The sequence below is a fragment of the Astatotilapia calliptera genome, chromosome 6 (assembly GCF_900246225.1).
Source record: "Astatotilapia calliptera chromosome 6, fAstCal1.2, whole genome shotgun sequence".
NCBI classification, from domain to species: Eukaryota; Metazoa; Chordata; class Actinopteri; order Cichliformes; family Cichlidae; genus Astatotilapia; species Astatotilapia calliptera.
Window position 1 is genome coordinate 38,363,222 of NC_039307.1, and position 20,891 is coordinate 38,384,112.

Sequence of the window (20,891 nt, forward strand, 5' to 3'; positions counted from 1 at the left end):
GAGTTGTCAAAGGTGTCGAATTTCCGGGACAGGACTTTGTGCTTGACATGACGGGAACTGGGTCTATAGGTTAAGATAAGGTTGAATCTGGTAAAAAATAGAGCTCACCTGATTCAATGGTAATGTGACTTTACTGAAATCACCAATGAAACAGCGCTAAAAGTTTGCAAAACCAAACCGTTTCCTGTTCAAGAGAACTAGCCACACAATCACTGCTTGCACCTTCACGGCATCTACTTTTAACTGGCATTTTTCAACAATGAAACCCAAGGAATGACACTGATTCGACATGAATTTCACATTTCTCACCTTTTACATACAGGCGGCTCTCCAGAAGCTGCTGAAGGCAGACATCACATTCATGTTCTGTAACTGACTTAGAAAAAAATCAGAACGTTATTATGGTACACAAAGAAGTGATTGATGAAGTCACACAGGACATCACTGACTAGGGTCTGAAAGACAACTGGTATTGTCCCAAACGGCAATACCAGTTACTTAAATGGACTGATGACACCTGAGACTCCAACTGGAGATACCGTTTGTGTTCCATCAATGTTCAGGTTATGTGTGCTGAGCCAAGGGTGTCTGAGAACCAGGGCAGTGTTGCCTGCCTCAGTGTTGGGTGATTGCCAGACAGAGAGAGAGAGAAACAGGTTGAGTTTTACGGGTTATTTGTGGGAGCCACGTGCCATTTATTGCAGAAATTTGTAATCCTTTGGGAAGTGTGATCAGGGGAATGACTGAATCATTACCCAGAGTCTGATCAATAAAAGTCTGTTCGGTGTCTGAGTCAACTAATGCTTCAAGTGAGTGGGTCTGAGAGTTGACAGTTAGCTTTGTTTATTTTACCCACCAATATCCCTACAGTTACTGACAGGCTCTGCTTTTTTGGTGGCACAGGTCAGGCATCAATGAAATGTTACAGAATTCCTCTGACTCATTTCTTGTATGGCCAAGCTTTTGCAGGGCAACCCCTTCAGTTCCAGAAATGGCTCGGCCGATGATCCATGGCAGTTGCAGTGTCTTCTCCTATGCTCCCATATATGGTCATCCATTCTGATACATTTACACAGAAAGTAAGGCATCAAGTGAGTCATTAAGATCCTTTGTAGCTAATTTGCCTTTTACCACACTCCTCGACTCCTTGATCAGGGTTCAATCCCTTGTCAGAAATTTTATACTCTGCGATGAAGTGCTCAAAAAAGAGTTTTCGATTAGACTTGAGGACAGCTTGAGCCCATCTCAGGGCTTGTAAATGGTAAATAAACTGGTTCTTATATAGTGCATTTATACTCTGCCTGAGCTCTCAAAACACTTGCAGGCAATAGCTCAACCATGCAGGCAATTTTACACAGCCTGAGGAAAAAGTTCTACTGCGTTCCCGAAAAGCTAAAAAACACTGTGTGAGATATCCACCACTATTTTCTAGCTCGCCAGAAAAAGTGGCTTCTGTGGAAGCTCCAAATGCAGTACCTGTGTGGAACTCAAAGATGGAGTAGGGTTAACATTTGGTTCAAAATTTGGAGGTTTCATCATATCTTTTAATTTGGCAAGCTTTTGAACAATTGTGCCCTGCTCTCCAGAGCATTTTCATGTTTTCTGAGCTAAGCTTTGTGAATTGAGAGGATCCTACAAACTAACTCTGATTCCATGTTGCTCTTCCTCTCTGGAATACCTTTTTATTCACTGCAAACCGTTTTACTCTCCGCGCTAGTTTGCTTCATTCATCTTGGCTGCTGTTTACATCCCGCCAGATGCGGATGTGCAGGCAGCTCAGTGCGCACTCGCGGAGCAGATACTGCACATGGAGCGGACATTCCCGGACTCTCTCATTATTGCTCTTGGGGACTTTAACAAAGCCAATCTGAGCCATGAGCTTCCCAAATACAAGCAGTATATTAAATGCCCGACCAGAGAGGAGAGGACATTAGACCACTGTTACAGCACGATCAGCGGGGCCTATCGTGCGGTGCCCCGCGCTTCACTCGGACTTTCTGACCACGTCATGATCCACCTAATCCCCGCGTACAGACAGAGGCTGAAGCTCTCCAAACCTGTTGTGAGGACCAAAAAACTGTGGAGCAACGAGGCTGAGGAGGAGCTTCGCACGTGTTTGGAGTCTACAGACTGGGACACAATGAAGGCTGCTTCTAAAAGCTTGGACGAGTTTACGGACACCGTCACCTCCTATATCCACTTCTGTGAGGACAGCATTGTGCCATCATGCACCAGGGTGAGTTATAATAATGACAAACCCTGGTTTACTCCTAAACTCAAAAAGCTGTGGCTGGAAAAGAGAAAGGCGTTCAGAAGCGGAGACAGGGACTGCTACAGAGAGGCCAAGTACAGGTTCACTAAAGAAGTGGACATTGCTAAACATGAAGACTCTGAGAAGATGCAGCAGCAGATCTCAGAGAATGACTCTGCCTCTGTGTGGAAAAGTTTTAGGAATATCACCAACTACAAGCCTAAAACCCCCCACTCCACTGATGACTTGCTCTTGGCCAACACCCTTAACGACTTTTACTGCCGTTTTGACGAGCCATCAGGCAGCCTTCACACCTCCAACGGCCCCAACAATAGAGACACTTTGGACACTCATTCCCCCACCTCTCCCCCCTCCATAGAGCCATCACCATCATCAAACACTTCACCTACAACATCCCCCTCCTCACCCCACACAAAAGAGGATTTCACACCACCTCCTCCCACCACAACTCTTCATATTCATGAAGCAGATGTGAGGAAGCAGTTTAAGAGTCTGAATGCTCGAAAAGCTCCCGGCCCAGACGGTGTGTCTCCTGCCACCCTCAGACACTGTGCAAACGAGCTGGCCCCAGTGTTTTCTGGCATTTTCAACTCCTCACTGCAGGCATGTCATGTGCCTGCCTGCTTCAAGTCCTCTACCATAATCCCTGTCCCCAAGAAACCAAGGATCACTGGACTAAATGACTACAGACCCGTGGCTCTGACATCTGTGGTCATGAAGTCATTTGAGTGCCTGGTTCTCTCCTATCTCAAGACCCTCACGGCCCCCCTCCTGGACCCCCTGCAGTTTGCATACAGAGCCAACAGGTCTGTAGATGACGCCATCAACATGGCCCTACACTTCATCCTGCAGCATCTGGACTCCCCAGGAACCTACGCCAGGATCCTGTTTGTGGACTTCAGCTCTGCCTTCAACACCATCCTTCCAGACCAGCTCCGAGGCAAGCTTTCCCATATGAATGTGCCTGATCCCATCTGCCGGTGGATCACTGACTTCCTGACCGACAGGAAACAGCATGTGAGGCTGGGAAAGAATGTCTCGGACTCCCGGACCATCAGCACCGGCTCCCCTCAGGGCTGTGTTCTTTCTCCTCTGCTCTTCTCCCTGTACACCAAATGCTGCACCTCCACCCACCAGTCTGTCAAGCTAATCAAGTTTGCAGATGACACCACCGTTATCGGACTCATCTCGGACGGGGATGAGTCTGCCTACAGGAGGGAGGTTGAACGTCTGGTGTCCTGGTGCAGCCACAACAACCTGGTGCTGAATGCCCAGAAGACAGTGGCGATTATTGTGGACTTCAGGAAGCACACAGCCCCACTCCCCCCCATCATCCTGACTGACACCCCCATCACCTCTGTGGACTCATTCCGCTTCCTGGGTACCACCATCACCCAGGACCTGAAGTGGGAGCCCACCATCACCTCCGTCATTAAGAAAGCCCAGCAGAGGATGTACTTCCTGAGGCAGCTGAAGAAATTCAACCTGCCAACACGGACGATGATGCAATTCTACACTGCAATCATCGAGTCCATCCTCACCTCCTCCATCACCGTGTGGTACGCTGGAGCCACTATCAGGGACAAACAGACTGCAGCGTGTTGTGCGCTCTGCTGAGAAGGTGATTGGCTGCAGACTTCCATCTCTGCAGGACCTGTACACCTCCAGGACACTGGGGCGTGCAGCTCGGATCTCAGCTGACCCTTCTCACCCTGGACACAGTCTGTTTGACCTGCTCCCCTCAGGCAGGAGGCTCCGGTCCATTCGCACCAGAACCTCTCGCCATAAGAACAGTTTCTTCCCCTCTGCTGTTGGACACATGAACAATAACCGTATGACTGTTCCCACCACTAACACATGACCCTACGCTGTGTTCACTGCATCATTCCATGTTTGGCACTGATCACCACCTGCACTCATGTATATATCATGTATATATCTATCTATCTACGTAGCACTTTTAATTCTTATTCTTATTTTTATTTTCATGTCTATTTAAGCGTAATTTATGACAGTATGTTTGCACTGAAGCACCGCAGCAATTTCCTAATGTTGTAAACCTGCTCAACATTTGGCAATAAAACCCTTTCTGATTCTGATTCAGATTCTGATGTTAATTGCTGATTTGTTCTATCAACGGACCACTAGGTCAACAGGACTCAATTGCAGAATGTTTATTTACAAGGTGAAGGTAAAGCACAATCCAAAACACAAGAACAATATCAGGGATGGTCCTGATTCCACAGGGCAAGGTTCTCCAAGGGTCCAGTCTCTCCACAGAATCTCTCTCACAAAAACAGATCCACTCACCACTCTCACTAACAGTTTTTGCCACAGGAATCTGTGCACAGGTAGACAGGGGTATTTATTCTAGAGAAAAAGACGACCAGAGTGATCACAGATGACAGAACGGGGGCCTCACTAACTGTTAGTTCTCCAATGATTCTCCAAAGATGGTGGAATCCCTTAAGTAGTGGCAGCCAGGCAAGGTTATCAGGAACAGGTGTGTGATCACTCCAAGCTGTGTGTAGATCGAGGGGGGGAACCTGGTATGAGTCCCTCCACTGTCTCTTCTTGCCATTTTACTCCAAAGGTGGCAAATGTCAAACTCCAACAGTCTCCTCAGTTCTCCTCAAATGTTCTTGTCACATGCACAGTGAAGGTGCAGCTTGTTGGAAACACAGTGCCATTCATCCAGTCAGGCAGGATGGTGGGTTTGCCCTTCTTCTCTGATGCTGTTTGTCCACACTGCTGCTGCTTGCTGGGTCTCTTTGCTCAGGACTTTGCTGCTGTCTCTTTATCTGCCATGTTATTGCTCTTTGGAGCTGCATTCCTTGTCTTCAGGGAGGAGTGAGAGCTCGCTTGTGAGGTTGAGGGACACATGGAGCTGTAAATAATAAACTTGGCCTGAACGTTTCCAGTGATGTTAAACTATAACTTTCTTCCGACCGCTGCATGTGGAAAATTGATTCAGGTCTGCTTTTCATCTGAAAGTGACAAACTAAGACATCACCGCTCTCACAATCGGAGGCAATTACTTTTACACAGTGCACAAAGACACTGTGACGTCAGACACATTCACAATTTTTTCATCTATCACTTCACCTCATATGTCATTGTACTGAATTTGAGCAACCCTAAGCTTAATGCAGATGACTTTTAACAACTGACACAGACGTACACAAACAACACAAACAGGCCTATAACTTTCCCCAGCCTGCGTGAACCCGCACGGCCGTTGAGCTCCTGGACTCGCGTGTACCCGCGCAGTCACTGAGCTGCACCTGCCTGCGTGAAACCGCACGGCATAGGCGTTGCTCTCTTTCCTTTATAAGCCTGCGATTAACCGCACGGCTCAGGTCCGCGTGAACCCGCGCAGCTACAGCGCTCTTCTTTGAACAGTACTTACTTGGTGCTGTTCTTGCATTAATCTCGAATCCCGTCAATCACCATCCAGCGAGGAGAAAAAACAGACAGCTAATCCACCGGCCCGATGACAAATTCTCATGTCTCGGGACTTTACTACAGGAACTTCTATACGTCTTGGCTGACGTCTTTCGGCATGTCTCCTTTTCCCCTCAGTGAATGTCAATTCTAGGGATCCGGCTTTGAAGGACCAATTAATGTTGGGTCTGTCTAGCACAGGCCCACCGCTGGAACGAGACAATTTAAAAACGCAGCAAAAGCATTGAACACCAAGTAGGCAAAGTTCTTCGTGTTACTCGTGCATGAGGGAGACCTGCCTGGAGCCAAGTGTTGTTCCACCACTTGACCTCCGTCAGACTCTCAGCCAGGTTCCCCATAGCGCTCCTTTTATTGTGGTTACATGAATATGCATAGGGTCATTAACATATAACATCTTACATAGGTATACATGTGAACAATACTAGTGTGTGCGTGTGTGTGTGTGTGTGTGTGTGTGTGTGTGTGTGTGTGTGTGTGTGTGTGTGTGTGTGTGTGTGGTCAGAGTGTGACCCCATAAAGACTTCCCTAAACCTGCTGGTCTGGAAGTCCAGCAGTTCATCTAAAGAAAAGGCACTTAGACTAAAACAGATATAGCTACGTTTATCCTACCATAAAACAATAAGAGAAGGTACGACCTCTCCCATGCTCCCAGAGTGCTCTCTAATGCACACAAAGTTTGCAGACTATCAAGGATCAAACCTCTACCAATCTACAACTAATTATAAAACTCTAAGCATGTATAAGTAGATATTTATAAGCATAAATGACAATCAACAATACAAAACCTAACAGGCCTCTCACTAAAACACATTTGTTCCCATTTCTTTAATTGAATCTAGGAAAAATGCAAAACATAACACATCTTGATAGGCATAAAATAGTCATATTCAAAGCGCTGTTACCCCAAACCTTGCCAGCATGGTATAAGGTGTGAATTTAAAAATAGTGAGGAAATTGAAAAAAATGCAAAAACGTGGTAGGCCTAAAAAATATCTAAAGTAGATGAATAGTATCTGAAAGTCATGGTCTTAGTAAAAAGGAAAAATTCCAGCAAAAACCTTACATAGGAACGGAGAAATCTGGGAATCTGAAACCGAGAATCTCATATTTACAGGAAAACAACAGGGAGAAGAAACTGAGGTATGCCAAAGAAGAACTGGACTTAAAATCAGTGGCAGCAGGTTGTATGGAGTAATGACTGAAAAATATTCCAGCCACTCACTTGTGGTTTAGGGCTGCATTTCAGCCAGCAGTGTTGGGGATCTTGTCAAAATTGAGTATTGTCATATTTGGATCCACTTCCATCTGGAAAGTGTGTGATTTGTTTTTTTTGTTCTTTTGTAACGTGACAGTGATCCCAAACATACTGCCAATACATTAAAAGCATATTGATGGACCTTAACGTTATTTAAGCAGTGCAGGATCATCCTGACAGGGATCGAAACCAAAAGTCAGCCAACATCCAAAGAAGAGCTTTCAAATGTCCCTCAAAAAGACTGGAGAACTGTTTTCATTGCATATGCCAGGAGCGCGTAGGAAACAAGCTTTCATAGCCAGCTGTTGCATCTCTCTCTCTATCTCTTGTGCGTAGCAGACAAATGTTTTCTATTCTGCATTTCCCCATCGAGGGCACTAAACCTGTGGATCTCATTTCTTCCATCTTCTTAGAATGACATCCAGAGTGGCTTGGGTCAGCATAAGATATTTTCTCAGATTAACCTGTTCTTATTGATTATTATAGAAATCGATTATGCATTGATTATGGTAGGGTAGGTGGAAGATGTCAACCAGCCTTTTGGGACATTTACAAAGTGACTTGCTTAATTATTCAGTACCACTGTTAAATTCCGGAAGTTCCAGTTCAGAGGAAGGTCGCGCGCTGGACGGATCAATCGGTGGCCGCGTTACAGGACGCACTCGATGACGCAGACTGGACATGTTCAGAAACAGCTCCGATGATGATGTCAACGTGTTTACGGAAGCGGTTGTGGGATTCATCGGGAAACTAGCGGATGATACCGTGGAGACAAAGACTATCACAACGTTTCCCAACCAGAAGCCGTGGGTGGATAAAACCATCCGCGACGCTCTGAGATCCCGCACCGCTGCCTACAACACGGGACTCACGACGGGGGACATGGACCCGTACAAAGCCGCGTCATATAACGTGCGGAGGGCGGTGAAAGAGGCGAAGCAGTGCTACGGGAGGAAACTAGAGTCACAACTCCAACAGAGTGACTCTAGGAGCCTGTGGCGGGGACTAAGGACAATAACGGACTATAAAGCACCAACAACCGGTATGACGAACGCGGCCGTGACTCTGGCAGACGAGCTAAACACTTTCTATGCTCGCTTCGAGGCTGCAGCTAAGGACTCCAACAATGCTAGTGCTAGCGGCGCTAACGGCTGCAGACAAGAAGATACTGCCAGCACTGGAAACGTGCTCGTCATCTCCGAGCATGAAGTAAGGAGAGCCTTCAAGAGAGTGAACACCAGGAAAGCAGCAGGACCAGACGGCATCCCAGGTCGTATCCTAAGAGACTGCGCATACCAGCTAGCTCCTGTGTTCACTGAGATATTCAACATCTCTTTATCTCAGTCGGTGATCCCCACATGCTTCAAGGAGTCCATCATTGTTCCTGTCCCGAAGAAACCCCACCCTGCTTCTCTCAATGACTATCGCCCTGTAGCCCTCAGCTCAGTAGTGATGAAGTGCTTTGAACGCCTGGTCAGAGACTTCATCATTTCTTCACTACCAGACACACTGGACCCACTACAGTTCGCTTACCGTCCAAATCGTTCCACAGACGATGCCATCTCTCATCTCCTCCACACATCACTCACTCACTTGGACACTAGAAGGGGGAATTATGTTAAAATGCTCTTCATAGACTACAGCTCTGCATTTAATACCATAATTCCCTCCACACTCACCACCAAGCTGGAGCATCTGGGACTCAGCTCATCTATGTGTCAGTGGATCTCCAACTTCCTAACTGGCAGACCACAGGCAGTAAGGATGGGCGGACATGTCTCAGCCTCCACCACTCTCAGCACTGGAGCCCCCCAGGGGTGTGTTCTGAGCCCCCTGCTGTACTCTTTGTACACATATGACTGTGTGGCCACTACCAGCTCCACCACCATCATCAAGTTTGCTGACGACACCGTCGTGGTGGGCCTGATCTCTGATAACAACGAGACGGCCTACCTGAAGGAGATTAGGAATCTGGAGAACTGGTGCCAGAGGAACAACCTCCTTCTAAACGTTAGTAAGACAAAGGAGCTGATAGTGGACTTCAGCACTAAGCAGGAGAGGAACTACCAGACCCCCGTCATCAACGAGTGCCCAGTGGAGAGAGTGGACATGCTTCAAATACCTCGGAGTTCACATCACGCAGGACCTGTCATGGTCCTGTCACATCAACACCGTGGTGAAAAAGGCCCGTCAGCGTCTCTACCACCTCAGACGCTTGAGAGACTTCCAACTGCCCTCCAAGGTGCTCAGGAACTTTTACTCCTGCACCATAGAGAGCATCCTGGCGGGAAACATCTTAACCTGGTTCGGGAACAGCACCATGCAGGACAGACGAGCTCTACAGAGGGTTGTGCGGTCAGCTGAGCGCACCATCCGCTCCGAGCTCCCTGACCTGCACTCGATCTACAGCAGGCGGTGCTGGACCAAGGCCAGGAAGATCGTGAAGGACCTCAGCCATCCCAACAACAGACTGTTCTCTCTGTTGAGGTCAGGAAAGCGATTCCACTCCCTGAAGACCAACACAGAGAGACTGAGGAGGAGCTTCTTCCCGCAGGCGATACGGTCTCTCAATCACACCACCACACAGTACTGACCCACACATATGGTTCTTACACACACTGGACTTTCTGGACATTGTTTTCACTTCATTACTTAAATCACGCTGCTGTTATTGTGTATATGCTGCTGTTATTGTGTATATATTTATTTATATTTCTTCATACATTCTTATATAGTTCTATATTGTGTATTTTGTTGTACAGTTTTTTTATTTTCAACTTTAATTTATATATTTTATCTTATTCTCCCAGTTAAATTTACCCTTCATTCTAATTTGTGTTGTACAGTTATTTCATTTTTAACCTTAATTTATATTTTATTCCTTCCTAGTTAAATTTACCCTTTTTAATCTTTCATATTTATTTCCTATCTTATTCATAGCCTTTTCCTTTTTTGTTTTCTTTAGGTCACGAGCAGTTGTCCAAGCATTTCACTACATATCGTACTGTGTATGACTGTGTACGTGACAAATAAAATTTGAATTTGAAATTTGAAATTTGAATTTGAATTTGAAATTAAAAGACACTCAGGACCAGATATGGGCAGCAACGGGTTACTGAGTTTTAGTCTGTAAAAAGTGACAAAACATTAGTGTCTGCTGTACACTCTGCGTGGGAATAAAACTTGTTTCCAAAGTGAAAAATTAAACTTCAAATCTGAGCGAGCACCCTGCACGCTGCCACGGGAATGTGACGTTCACAGAGAAACCCCCGGATCCCCCACTGACATGACCGCAAAGGGCAAACCTCCACCCACCGGCCCCACTCCTGCTAAACAGGTGACAATAGATTTAAGAGTGACAGGACTCAGTGTCGCTGAGTCTTTGATTTTATTTATTTTTTTGCTGTGTTTTACTTGCATCTATTTGAAAGAGTGAGTGTAAACAAAAAAACATTATTTTATTTTATATGCTGGAATATGCAGAACATAGGTTTAAATGTTAAACACATTTCTTCAAGTCAGAGACTGTTGCATATGAATTATTTTTTGCTTGATGCAATGTGCATAAAGTTAAAAGATTCAAATTAACATTTTTTTTTTAAAGAGGCTTTTTCATTTGATTCAGTTTTATATACTCAAATATGCAGAAAAAATAGAACTGGGTTGAAAGGTCTATTACTTTATTACCTATTCAGGTTTTGTATCATGCTTTTTAAAACTAACTAAGTAACTAGTTACTTTTGAAAACAAGAAATCAGTAATTAGTAACTAATTACTATTTTCAAGTAACTTGACTGACACTGCTCAGAACACAGACAGCTGTGACAGATAACAATGATGTTTCGCATGGAGAATGCACACAAGGAGCCGAGGCATGCAAGCAGTCGTTCGAGGCTGATGTCTCATATAACATGATAATGTTTCATTTGGAGTAAAGTAAATGTTACTGCTTGCTGCTGATCCAGGCCAGTGTTTCAAAAATGTGGAAGTTGTACAGATTAGATTATGTTGTCTTTAAACATTTCCTGAAGAGGCAGATCATGCAGTATGTAGTTCTCTAGCAGCTCGACAAGGAGCAGAGTGCAAAACATTAGAACACCATGAGGACATGCACAGCTAAGTACATGATGAGACTGTACAGGGTGGGCCATTTATATGGATACACCGTAATAACATGGGAATGGTTGGTGATATTAAAGTCCTGTTTGTGGCACATTAGTATATGTGAGGGGCAAACTCCTCAAGATGGGTGGTGACCATGGTGGCCATTTAGAAGTCAGCCATCTTGGATACAACTTTTGTTTTTTCAATAGGAAGAGGGCCATGTGACACATCACACTTATTGGTAATGTCACAAGAAAAACAATGGTACTTATGGTATTTATCATTCGAACTGATGTATTCAATCAACTTATTTAGGACTTCTGTTGTTCCTCCGTTGGGACTGAATTAATCACAACAAAAATTGGACTTTTGTATGATACTTAAATGTCCATTGATTAATTGCACTTTGCAAACTGAAAAAAGCATAGCATAAATATGTTTCTGATGTTGTAATTTTGTTTATTTGTTTATTATTGTTTTAAGTTTTAAGTTTTAAGTCAGCTGTGTTATTCATTTCCTATTCATTACTGCTTGAATGAACGGGGGGTAGCATTCTGAGTCAGATGAACTGTTTTAGTGGATTCACTCAGCACAGGAAGTTAACTATTTAAGTTAACTATGTTAACTAAGTTAACTATGCCACAGAAGAATGTGAATGTAACTGTTGCTCACTGTATTTGGGTGTATATTGTATGCCATTTTTTCATGCAACTTTTCATTAGTTTATTTTAAGCCCAGATGAATGAATAGTTGTCATAAATATGAAAGTAAATTGCTTCTCTGTTATCACTGCAAGTATGATAAATTTCATGTTGACATAAATAATTTATTCATTCTCTTCCGCTTTTACTTATCAGGGTCTGAGAGGTGGAGTGGGGTGGAGCCTATCCCAGCTGTCATAGGGCGAGAGGGAGGGGGGTACACCCTGAACAGGTCTAGCACATAGAAACAAATAACAGTTTGCACTCACATTCACATCTATGGGCAATTTAGAATCATCATTTAACCTAACCCCATTTTTTTTTTAAATTGGGGTTAGGTTATATTGAAATAGATTTTTGGTTAAATTGATTAAACCAAAATTAATTTTATGTATATTATGGCTTTAACTATGGACATAAGGTCTGTTAATAAAGACTGATTGATGGATTGAATTGCATGTCTTTGGACTGTGGGAGAAAGCTAGAGTACCCAAAGAGAACCCACAAAAACACGAGGAAAACATGCAAACTCCACGCAGAAAGGCCACAGCCAGATGGTGGAGTCAAAGTCAGGACCTTGTTGCTCTGAGGCAACGGTGCTAACCACCGTGCCACGGTGCTGCCAGTGTGCTAAATTTAATGCTGTCATAAATCACTAGAAGATATTTCAAAGAATCCCTATGCTTCAAATAAGACTTGTTTTTTCAGAACCTGTAAACATAATTTGATTTAAAATGTGACACAGAATCTACACTGGCAGGTTTTTAAAACTCATTCAAGACATTACCACTAACCATATAGAGAAACTGTGTTGTAGTTTCTGATGCATCAGATATGCGCACACATACTTTAAAACACTTAACCCTAGATTATACTCAGACATGGACACGGACACCTGGGGATTCAGTGACCGAGTAGTCGTTCCTGTTAAACGTCTTTGATATCTGCTTGAGCTCCAGCACCTGCGAGCATGTGCAGCTGATGCATGGTACTGTAAATTGGCCATGAATGAGTCTGGGCAGTCAGAAAGAAACAGGCAAGGTCTTCAGGTCCACTGGACCCGTGGCTAGTGGAAGTGTGGAAATCATAGGTCCTGTGTACCCTCATTTCTCCTTCCTCCTCTCTGGGCTTGTGTGTGTGTGTGTGTGTGTGTGTGTGTGTGTGTGTGTGTGTGTGTGTGTGTGTGTGTGTGTGTGTGTGTGTGTGTGTGAGAAAGAGAGAGAGAGAGAGAGAGAAGGAGAAAGTAAAGCATTGCGAATTGACCCAGGTGTGACCCAGCAGTGCTGTTCCCGCACAAGGTTGCAAAATTGGAGCACCCAACACTGTCTGCACACACATTCCCACACGTTTCACCCTTTGTCTTGCAGGAATGAATATTGGGGACCTGACACTATAAATATCTCATTGTGGTTCCACACCTGATCAAGATGGCAAAGCGATTCTCTGTTCAGACTGCCTTACAGTTGCTATTGGAAGAGACAGAGGGTTTTGATGGCGATGCAGAGGAAAAAGTTTAAGAATGTGAGGGTTGAAGAGGACGATGAGCATCGGCCAGCTCTAAAGTTTAGCAAGCTTCAAACCTCAGGACCAGCAGGGAGCAGCCAGCCCCAAGACCAGTGAGCAGACTGTCAGCAGCTTGCAAATAACACCGTATGGATGGTAAAAGATGGCAAAATTGAATGGTCTTCCTGCTTACGAAATGAACCAATGTGAACCAATGTGATTCGAATAATACCAGAACCTACACGCTGGGCAGTCATGCAAAAAACATCAAGTCTTCTTTTGACCTTTGCATGCAATACCCTATCAAGAAAATCATCCTGGATTGCACCAATTTAAAGGAAGCAGAGTTTTTGGAAAGACATGGAAAGTCTTGGACAAAACCGATTTGGATGCTTACTTTGGGGTTCTTATCCTTGCTGGTGTTTTCAGGTCCAAATGGGAGACCACAGAATCCCTGCAGGATGAAGAAACTGGCAGAGATCTTTTTTGGACCAGGATGTCTCTGAAAACTTTCAAAATAATTTCCAGGACCATCCGTTTTGATGACCATGATCATAGACCAGCTTGACGGCAGAGAGACAAGCTAGCTGCCATCAGGATGGTGTGGGGCAAATGAGCGGCCGGTCTCAACTGTTTTACAACCCTGGCCCCAATGTCATCATTGATGAGCAGCTGATGCCATTTCAGGGCTGCTGCCCAGTATATACCATCTAAGCCTGCCAAGCATGGTATAAAGATTTGGGCGCCTGTGATGCAGGTTCATCTTATGCATGTAACTTGCAGGTCTACACAGGGAAACGCAATGGAGGAGCCCCTGAAAAAAATCACCTTCTGACGCTGCCGGGTGCTGGGTGGTCCTTTCCGACTCGTACCAGGGTGGCTAGGCTCTAGCAGGGTTGAATGCCCATTGCCCCTGACTCTCTGGGATTCTCGCCCTTTGGCAGTGGGAAGCCCATCGGGGCCTCCCTCCTTCTTCTGCTGGAACGGGTGTGCGGTTGTCACCAAGATGTGTGGCCTTGAGTCTTCAGTACTCTTGGAGGCTGCGGATGGTGCAGTTGTCCTGGTTCCATGTCTGTCTGCCTCTGGCTTCCGGGGGGCACTGTTGAGGCTTCCCACCCTTGTTATTAAGTACATTTGTGACAAAGACAGGCATTCTAACACAAACTCTCTCCCACTCACACTACAACAAGACTCTTGATTTATGTATCTGTGTATTTTCTAATTTCTGTGGTCCTGGTGCTCTATCTTTCTTTGCTTTCTTTTCTTACAGGACCAGTTGGCAATATATTGTGTATTTCTATTTGCACTCTATCATTTTATTGTACCCCTACCCCTCTTTTCCCCTCCTTCTCCTGCCTTAGACATCATCAGATATATATATATATATACATTATACTATATATAATGTAATAACTGAAATAACACAAATTCAGATTCCTTGCCTACATTGTCAGAGTCTGCAATCAAAAATACTTTTTTTGTGATTAAAGATGTATAAAAAATTCTATAATAATGCAAATGCTTTGTTAAACCTTTGAACTAAAGCTGAAATTCTGCACTTGTTTGCAGAATCTGCACATCTTTGATTGGATTAAAATCCACTGTTTTGATACAAAAGGCACAATTTAATAAAAAATGTCATTGTTCAAAAGCTGAGAGAACAAAATGTTTCCTTTACAGAAAACATTTTTTTGCTCTTTTTTGCTCTCTTGTAAAAAATTAAGAAGCCATTCCCGCTGTACAAATTGTGGCTGTGGAATTGGTATCTTAAAATTGTCCACTACGCCCTTCTCCACACATTGAGCTTTCATACTGCATAATCAGAGCAAATCTTATTTTAAAATGCCAGTATAATTTGCACTTGGCCCCTCTTTCAGCCAGTGAAAACTAACATTTTATTGCTGTTGTCTTCTCTCGGTCAAATTGCAACTTTGTGCATTGACCAGGCAAAAGATGTTATACAGATACTTCACTGTATTCACTGAATCATATTTTTTTTTAAATTTTTTTTTACAACACTACAACTGGCAGTGTAGAAAAGTACTTACTGGTAACTGGGTATGCTGTACCAGAATGCTCACCAGATTGACTGTTTAGCAAAGTAAAGCTGGCTAAACTGCCTCACTCAGAATCACACAATGCCACAATGAAAGGAAGTTTAGAGGAGATTGGGGATAAGGTGATGCAAATGCAGTACCAGTCAAAGTTTGGACAGTTCTACTCATTTGTACTCTGTGATTTGATACATGATATATATGATATACTACTATATACTGAGAAAAAAGTGATCCAAACCAAAGTACTGGTAATGAATTGAAGCCAAATTTTTTTTGGTGATCTTTGTAGAAGCAGTAGAAGCACTGCTATAGGGAAATCCAAAGTGGCCAACCGCAGGTGTTACAGTCTAAATGTAATGTTCTTGATCTCTCTTGGCTGACTGAAATGTGTTTGTCTTACAGTGCCCAATGTGCTCAGCATTAATGCACTTGAAATCTGAGGTGTATGAAAAAAGAATTCAGTTAACTGTGATCTGCAACCTACTAGGATCTAGCTGTGATATTTTACACACTGAACCTTTGATGTGCAAGTTTAAGTGTGATGGAGCAGCTGAACAGACTATATTTGGGAGTGAAGGATGACACTGATTGACATTTGACTGGGTGGTAAATCCATTTGAGGGTTACCTACGCCACTGGAGCCTTGAATGTTCACTAGCTACCAAGTGATGTCTGGCAAGCAAATTATTTTATAAGTGTATGGGGCTTTAGACTTTTTCTCTTTCTTTTAATTCATTTTCAAAACACATAAACCATATGTAACACGGGCTAGTTATTCTCTAGTTATATTGTGATCCCCAAACTAGTAAAAGAAAAATAAAGCTAATAGGTTTTAGGCCTTAGACTATGTTTCCATTCCTGAATAGTTGTTTAGAGAAGGCCCTTATCTTCTCAGTGAGTATAGACCATTACCATAGTAGCTATTTCACATTGTAATGTACCATTGTATTGACTTTTTTGAGATACTCTCTTTGACAAATTGATAGGATGTGCATTGCTATTTTTACAGTGCATATCAATATACATTCTTTTAATTCACGTTGCTTCTTTACAACTCTTTGCAGCTGTTTGAGATCAGAGTGCCAATCACCCAAGGGACGAAACCAGTGACCATCAGTGTAGCCAACCACACCCAGTGCAGCTGTCTGTCCAAACTGGATATCTACAAGCAAGTTCACAGCATCATCAGAAGAGCATTGCCTGAGTAAGTCTCTGTCAATGTACATACACAGATTAGCTGTATGTGCTAATTATCACAAGATCTGACTTAATAACCCGGCGCACGCGCATATGTGTGTGTGTGTGTTTGTGTGTGAAAAGGAATAAAACAGCCTTTGCTTTTCCAGTGGTGGTTTCATTCTATTATGACGATGGTTGGTTCCTGGACTGTGTGTATCTACAGCAGGTGTTGCAATTCAACACATTGCAAATTTTTCAATTCAATTCAATTCAACTTTATTTATATAGCGCCAAATCACAACAAAAGGCGCCTCAAGGAGCTTCATAGGTACAGAGAAAAACTCAACAATCATATGACCCCTTATGAGCAAGCACTTTGGCGACAGTGGGAAGGAAAAACTCCTATATAACAGGAAGAAACCTCCGGCAGAACCAGGCTCAGGGAGGGGCGGGGCCATCTGCTGCGACCGGTTGGGGTGAGAGAAGGAAAACAGGATGAAAGACATGCTGTGGAAGAGAAACAGAGGTTAATAACAGATGTGATTCAATGCAGAGAGGTCTATTAACACATACTGAGTGAGAAAGGTGACGGGAAAGGAAAAACTCAATGCATCATGGGAATCTCCGGCAGCCTACGTCTATTGCAGCATAACTAAGGGAGGATTCAGGGTCACCTGGTCCAGCCCTAACTATATAGAATAGAATTAGAATAGAATTCAACTTTATTGTCATTGCACATGCACAGGTACAGGGCAACGAAATGCAGTTTGCATCCATCCAGAAGTGCTTTAGTGATATAGATATATTACAATATATATTAGCAATAGTATAGATATGTAAGTATATTACAGAATGGGTCTATTATGGTATGTTATAATGTACACGGTATGAAGTATGTTGTGAATATTCTATAACTATAGGTATGTACAGGCTGTAGTGAGTACAAGCTATGAACAGGATATAAATATGAAAAACTATACAGAATATGAAATAAATAACTTTACAGAAATCTGAGATATACAGTTATACAGAAATGGGAACTATGCAAGTTGTAAACAGTTGTAGGGTTAAAAATTATCGTATGTACAGAATGATTATTTACAGAGCTATACAGTAGTGCAGTTAAGATAAGTGAGATATGTGGATAATTTCTACAGAGGCTATATAAAGTGCTATATGCTTTAGCAAAAAGGAAAGTTTTAAGCCTAATCTTGAAAGTAGAGATAGTGTCTGTCTCCTGAATCCAAACTGGAAGCTGGTTCCACAGAAGAGGGGCCTGAAAACTGAAGGCTCTGCCTCCCATTCTACTTTTAAATACTCTAGGAACAACAAGTAGGCCTGCAGAGCGAGAGCGAAGTGCTCTAATAGGGTGATATGGTACTACAAGGTCATTAAGATAAGATGGGGCCTGATTATTTAAGACCTTTAACCTTTTCTAGGTTAACTATGGCATTTGTATGTTCCTGTGCTTATACCTGCATGATACATGCTGGGATTTATGACCAGCTGACCCTTGGAATTCTCTTAGCAAGTTCTTCTTGCCAGTTTGTGTCCTCTGAAAACACTGCTGTTATAGAATGGAATAAAATGGCAAATAATTTAACACAAATCCGCATATTTACAGTGACAAATGTTTTTTACTTTGTTCAGCCAAGTGTGATCTACTTAGGTGCAGACAAAGTGGCTTACGCTGTGGAGCATTACCTGAAACAGAGGTGTACTTTTCATATTGGAAACGATTGACGGTGAGAACTAAGATTTCTTCCATCAATCCATCCATCTATTTTCTGCTGCTTATCCAGGGCTGGGTCGTGGGGGCAGCAGCCTAAGCAAGGACCTCCCTCTCCCCAGACACCTCCAGGCATTCCCAGGCCAGCTGAGAAAGGTAATCTCTTCAGCGTGTCGTGGGTCTGTCCCATGGCCTCCTTTGGTGGGGCATGCCCGAAGCACCTCATCCAGGAGGGATTCTAGTCAGATCCCTGAACCACCTTGACTGGCACCTTTCCATGTGTAGGAGTTGTGAATTTGCTCTAAACCACTCTTGGATGGCTGAATTCCTCACCTTCTTTAAGGGAGAGCCACCCTTCGGAGATAGCTTATTTACCACCGCTTGTATCCAGGATCTCATTTATTGTGTTCACCAGATCTCAGTACTCAGATCTTGTGATAATAAGCTAGGCTAGGGTAGGGTTTTGCTTTTTTACACTCATCTCTTCCCTTAATTACAATAACCTGATGCAATGTCCTCATCACTGCAGCCGTAGCCCCAATCCACCTGTCAATCTCCTCTTCCTTTCTCCCCTTAATCAGTGCGAGCTGGAGGCCACCAGCTGATGAACCCAGCAGAACCACATTATCTGCAAAATTAAAGACAATATTCTGAAGCCACTTGGCCATCAACCTGGATATGCCTAGAAATTCTCTATGAACAGAACTGGTGTCAAAGCGCAGCCCTCACTCGGTCCAACACCCACCAGAAATGAGTTATTGCTGACAATGTGGACCAAGCTCCTGCAACAATTACAGAGCTCAAATGGCTAATAGCAACAGGCCAGACACCCCATGCTTCCCATGCTCCTCCCACAGGATACTCCATGGGACCAAATTGAGTGCCTTCGCCAAATCAACAAAACACATGTAGAGTGGTTGGGCAAATTCACACACAGTCTTATATATCCTTGAGAGGATAAAGAACTAATCAAATGTTCAGCAACCAGAGAACAAAAATCGCATTGTTCCCCCTTTATTTGAGGTTCGAAAGATGGATTAACATTCCTCTACAGTACCCTGCCATAGACCGTCCCAGGGAGGCTGAAGAGTATAATTTCCCTGTAGTTAACCCTCCGATACCCCATCCTAAAGATGGTGACCACCACAGCAGTCTGATAATCCAGAGGAACCACTCCAGAGTGCCACATGATGGAGTAGAGTTGCGTCAACCAAGACAACCCTGCAACATTCTGGGCCTTCAGAAACTGTATTGACAGAAACCTCATTCACCCCAGAAACCCAAACACCAATGAGTTGTTTAACTGCCTCAATGATTTTGCCCTAGTGATGGGCAAGTCTTCCCCCTCATCCCCATACTCCCTTCCACCGCCCAACTGTCTTGTCAGTTGAAGTCAGCAACATCCCACCTACACTATACAGTTTACCTCCTCACGTCAGACTCTCCAAAAGCCTAGAAACTTTTAAAACCGCTCTTAAAACTCACCTCTTTTCATTGGCTTTTAGAAAGGTTTAATTTATTTGTTTTATATATTTTTATTTTATTTTTATCAGCGAGGTGTTATTACGAAATTGTGTTCTATTGTATTTTTATCTGTATTTACTGTACAGCACTTTGGTCAGCCTTGGTTGTTTTTAAATGTGCTCTATAAATAAACTTGACTTGACTTGACTTGACTATACACCATGTGAGTAGAACACCTCTTTCCCATCGTGAGTCTCCTGATGGTTTGCCCAAAATTGTTTTGAGGCAGGTTGAAAGTCTTTTTCCTTGTCTCACCAAACTCCTCCCTCACCTGGGGTTTGGTTAAACTATTACTTTAGCTGCATTCCGCTTGGCCTGCTGGTCCACATCTCATTTAGGAATTACCACCACGACAGGCACCAACCACCTTGTAGCCCCAACTCCTTCGCAGCAGCCTCAAACAGAGGTGCAGAACATAGTTCATTTGGACTCAATGTCCCCAGCCTCCCTCAAAATCATTTTAAAGTTCTCCTAGAGAACATTATATCAGAATTTTTTATTTAATGTTCATTACATGTTGTTATTTGTTTACATATTATATTATATAATAAATTGGCTAAATGCACACATATAAGCCAAAATTATGACCACTAAAAGGTGGGGTAAGTTACTTGTGCAGTCTGCATATGTCCTGTCACATGCAAACTATCATTGTTCACTGAACAAACTGCTCTCCCTCATGGACAATTCATCTCAACCACTCCATTCAACACTACTGAGCCATCAGAAATCCTTCCCACTTGTGATTTAACCCTGCTACTAAAAAGAACACCTCAGGAAATCATTCCCACCATTCTCTGTAAAGCTGTAACATAATTCTTCTTTCTGTGACAGGCATGCCACAGAAACGTATGCCCGACAGAACACACCTGTTAGGCAAATGTTTTCACACATACTTTTTCATACATGTAATAATAATAATAATAATGTATACTTTATTAATCCCCATGGGGAAATTACTTGTTTTTCTCTGCATTTGACCCATTCACTCAGTGAAGCAGTGGGCAGCCACTAAGCAGGAACCCAGGGTGCAGTATGTAGGGACGGTACCTTGCTCAGGGGTCCCTCAGGGTAGCCGTTCAGTGGATTCGAACCCCCGACT

The 20,891-nt window shown here is 43.5% G+C and overlaps 1 protein-coding gene across 1 annotated transcript in view; it reads left to right on the top strand.

Annotated features, from left to right (window-relative positions):
• vegfc (vascular endothelial growth factor c) overlaps window positions 1–20,891 on the top strand; it is a 101,119-nt gene that overhangs the window by 38,475 nt on the left and 41,753 nt on the right. The window contains exon 4 of the mRNA XM_026172105.1: window positions 16,422–16,561. Within this exon, the coding sequence (XP_026027890.1) occupies window positions 16,422–16,561 (140 nt within the window). The remainder of the gene's footprint in view (window positions 1–16,421; window positions 16,562–20,891) is intronic.